A 3,728-nucleotide genomic window follows, 5' to 3' on the forward strand; every position below is an offset into this window, starting at 1 on the left:
TCTTCTTATACTTGCCCTCTGTTCGTCCTTCCAAACTTAAATTATTTTTGCATTAACTGCATCTTCTCTTCTAGTTATGTACAATTATCTCTCTTCATTTGCAAATCAATCAACAGAGAAAGTGCTATTACGCCATGAATCTGCACAAGTCTTTGCATGTGTTGTATATACAAGCATGTGACAATATTTATGCATGTTCATTTTTGTAGCTCTAGCTTATTTTTCAGTTATTTAACAGTCTTCCTCACCGCTTGTTTTTCCTGACAGGTGACTTCATGTTATGAAGATACAAAATTTAATTGGTTTATACTTCACAGGCATTGAGTCTTATTACTAATTCCTCCTTAAAATCAATCGCTTTTTGACTTTGGGCATTTTTCTTTGAAAACTAATTCAGTATGGATGGCAGGCATTAGTAATGGGATGACATTTTAAAGTTTTCTTGCTTGGGTTTTATGAAAGTTCTGACACAGTAGAAGTTTTGTAGTCTATAATATGTCTGGGAAATTGAACTCAGTACTTAGTTAATGGACCAGGCAGGTAAGAAATCCCATAAAATTATTAAGTTCACAATCAATTTCATTGAGTTTATAATAACAACACACATTTGGTTTGCCTCTTTATTATCTTTGGATAAAGAAAAGTCACCATTTTTAAAAAATGTAAACTGAAATCAGCAGTTGCTTCAGAGGAAAGTAAATGGTTGCTAGGAACAGTTTATTTTGACCCACATGTTTATTTTTGAAACTAAAACAGAATTTCACATTCACACTTTCAGTTTTTTGATTTATAAATGCTGTTTGCTTGACCTTGAGGCTTGAGCATGAACGGCCCTCCAGTGGATCTGTCCTTTAAAAACCTCAGCCATATTGCAGGTATCATATTTTTCTCATATTTTACAATCTGTTTTAGCCTTACAGCCGGGTTAGTATTTTTATGGTATTTCTTATTTTATAGTCGTTCCTTTAGTGTCTATTATACTCCGACAGTTGTTTGTGCAACTCGGATTTGCTATTGTAACAACTAATGCTAACATTTATTATACAATTGTGCATGGCAACACAGATTAAACAGCAAAACTTGTTCCCAAAAACTTGCCAGCTTTTCACTATAATTGTTTTTTGTTTAAGCCTCAATGTTCCCAAAACCCCGAAATGGCCTACGACCTATAAGAACCAACTCAGAGATGAAGTACGTGAGCTGCTCTTTGCGTCTCAGTTACAACAGCATCCAGGACTATTCTGGCCTCCACTGTATGCTGAACCACTTCCTGGCTGAGCCAACAAAGCTCGGCTGGTTGGACCTGTCCTTCAACAAAATCACAAGCATAGATACAGTGAGACCTCTCTACTTTTTTATATCATGTAAATGTTTTTTTCCAATGTTTATCTGTCTTATTAAAACAAAAAATTCGTTTTTTTTAAACCTATGATCACACTAATATCCCTGATTTTAAAAAAGTATAGTTATATTTTATCCATAGGTATACTGAATCAAACACTTTACACTAAACTAAATATTCTAGCATAGTAACATCACTGGATGCTTTAAAGCTGTAGTTTGCAACTTTATTTCATTATAATTGTAATTAAAACGGAATATATTGATCATCGTAATTACTGACAATATCAAATCCATTGAAATGTTCATTTGAATAGGTATATGATCTGTATTTGTTAGTTATCTCCTTTGTATTAGAATTAACAAAAACATTCAGGCTAAATCAACTACCAACTATCAACTAAATAACTAGCCAATCACAGCCAGTCTGAGAGGAGAATGTTTGGGTTGCGGACAACGATTGGTTGCCTTCCATTTAAATATTCATGTTCATACTGACACTTTAATTTGTGATTGCCTTGCAAATAATTCACAACCTCATTCCTGCGACATTTTTACGATTTATGTTAGCAACTTATTTTGCTTTGATTGTGTTTGTGTGTGTGTGTGTGTGTGTGTGTGTGTGTGTGTTTCAGGTTTTGTGTGAGCTACGTGAGCTGCGTGTGTTGTACCTTCACAGTAACTGCATCTTGAGCCTGTCAGAGGTGGACAAGCTGGGAGAGTTGCAGTTCCTGCACACCATCACGTTGCATGGAAATACCATTGATTCCATCAAAGGCTACAGGTGGAGACTTTGTTATCTTTTAGTTCAGGCTCACACACACATTTTGCTTGTCTGGTAAAACATGTGGGGATATGCAGCAATTGTTTCTGGGTTGTAAAAAAAAATTCATCTGATTGGATAGAACCAGAAAGTCAACTACTACAACTTCTACAACTAGAAGAAACTACTTTCGGCTACTTTACATTCGTAGTTTTACTCCTTAATTGGTCAAAAGCTAAGCCTGGGTGATTATGAGATGATTAATGGAACTGAAAAGATGGAAAATCATGGCTCTGCTACATAAATTAGTATTTCCATGCACTTCTCTTGGATCTTTGCTTCATAAAGAAATATTAAGAGGTTTTTTTCATCTTTGTGCCTGAAAAAGTTATTTAAACAAAATCATGGAGAGCTGTAGAGGGCAAATGTCTCTTTTATGGAACCTCTAAAAAACACCCTACAATCACTCCTTTTTTGTAAAGGTTCACAACCATTAAAGGCAAGTCAAAAGTACAAAATTTTGTTTTGAAATTTAGCAGGAGAGAAGCCTAAAGGGAACAGATACAGCACTTGATGTTTGGCAAATGACAAGGTGAAATGGTAATTGGTGCTTAAATAGAGAATGGGCTGCAATCTCTTATAATACAAATTCTGTTGCAATCTCCATAACAACAGATGTATACACAGAAATAATCAAGGTCACCCTTTATTGGTTTAATTTCCCATGCATTAAGCTTCTGGATTTCATTTTCATCCCATTTCATACTATCATTTATGTAAAACGAAAGGAAAGTGCAGACAAGGTCTTCTCTGCATTAACTGAAACATGTCTTCCCCATTCAAAGCTAAATATAGATTCATTATATGGAAGCTCACTGAATGTCCATGAAGCCCCTGGATTTAAAGCTTATGCTGTGTGTGTGCATGTGTGTTTGTGTGTGTTCAGGCAGCATGTGGTTTCTGCCCTGCCTATGTTGAAGAAGATGGATTTCAGTGCTGTGACACGAGAGGAGCGAGTGTTGGCAAACATTTGGAGTCCCTGCACCAACCAGGGCAAAATTGCTGGATGGCCATTGTGATATATTTGAAGTCCTAAAGTGCCTGCTGCCAGCTGGATTTCTTTCCCTGTGTTGTTGATGAATTAAAAACACATTCTCACTCCCAACTCGTTAATTATGGCAGCTTGACTCCTAGCTTCAAATAATGACACTCTAGGCACCGTCCTATCATCAGTAACGTAACAATATAGATGCACTGCATAGACTAGACTTTGACTCTGGCTAGACTTCCAAACTTACGATGTTAAATAAGGGATTTGACGATTAATATATCACAGTGTTTGACTCTTGGATCTTCAACAGTCATTGCATCGCTTTAAAAGTTGCAAAGAAGTTGCAGTTTGGTATTGGTATTTGATTTAAGTTATGTACATACATTATGGGCCTGTGTCCACAGACAGCGCAATTGCGCTGACAGCGTTCATTTTTAATACAAATCCAATGTAGTTGGAGAACTCACAGGGCTCTCATTTGAAAACAGTTTAACTTTTAGCACAACGCTGCAGTCGTTAATCTCACTCCTCCCTCACCAAATCAGAATCAAGACATGGTGGGACATCAGCTTT

The 3,728-nt window shown here is 36.3% G+C and overlaps 1 protein-coding gene across 1 annotated transcript; it reads left to right on the top strand.

The window, feature by feature from the left end:
* The first annotated feature begins 778 nt into the window (after positions 1-778).
* LOC132955979 (leucine-rich repeat-containing protein 51-like) lies at positions 779-3,257 on the top strand. Its single transcript, XM_061029099.1, has 4 exons — positions 779-875; positions 1,131-1,336; positions 1,977-2,125; positions 3,051-3,257. The coding sequence occupies exons 1-4, from the start codon at positions 824-826 to the stop codon at positions 3,181-3,183; spliced, it is 540 nt and encodes a 179-aa protein (XP_060885082.1). The 5' UTR covers positions 779-823; the 3' UTR covers positions 3,184-3,257.
* Positions 3,258-3,728: the final 471 nt, after the last annotated feature.

The sequence above is a fragment of the Labrus mixtus genome, chromosome 21 (assembly GCF_963584025.1).
Source record: "Labrus mixtus chromosome 21, fLabMix1.1, whole genome shotgun sequence".
In the NCBI taxonomy this organism is placed as follows: domain Eukaryota; kingdom Metazoa; phylum Chordata; class Actinopteri; order Labriformes; family Labridae; genus Labrus; species Labrus mixtus.

Coding starts and splice junctions, on each gene's coding strand:
- LOC132955979 (XM_061029099.1), top strand. CDS start 824: ATGAACGGCCCTCCAGTGGATCTGTCCTTTAAAAACCTCAGCCATATT. Junction 1,337..1,976: donor AAATCACAAGCATAGATACA/GTGAGACCTCTC, acceptor TGTGTGTTTCAG/GTTTTGTGTGAGCTACGTGA. Junction 2,126..3,050: donor GATTCCATCAAAGGCTACAG/GTGGAGACTTTG, acceptor GTGTGTGTTCAG/GCAGCATGTGGTTTCTGCCC.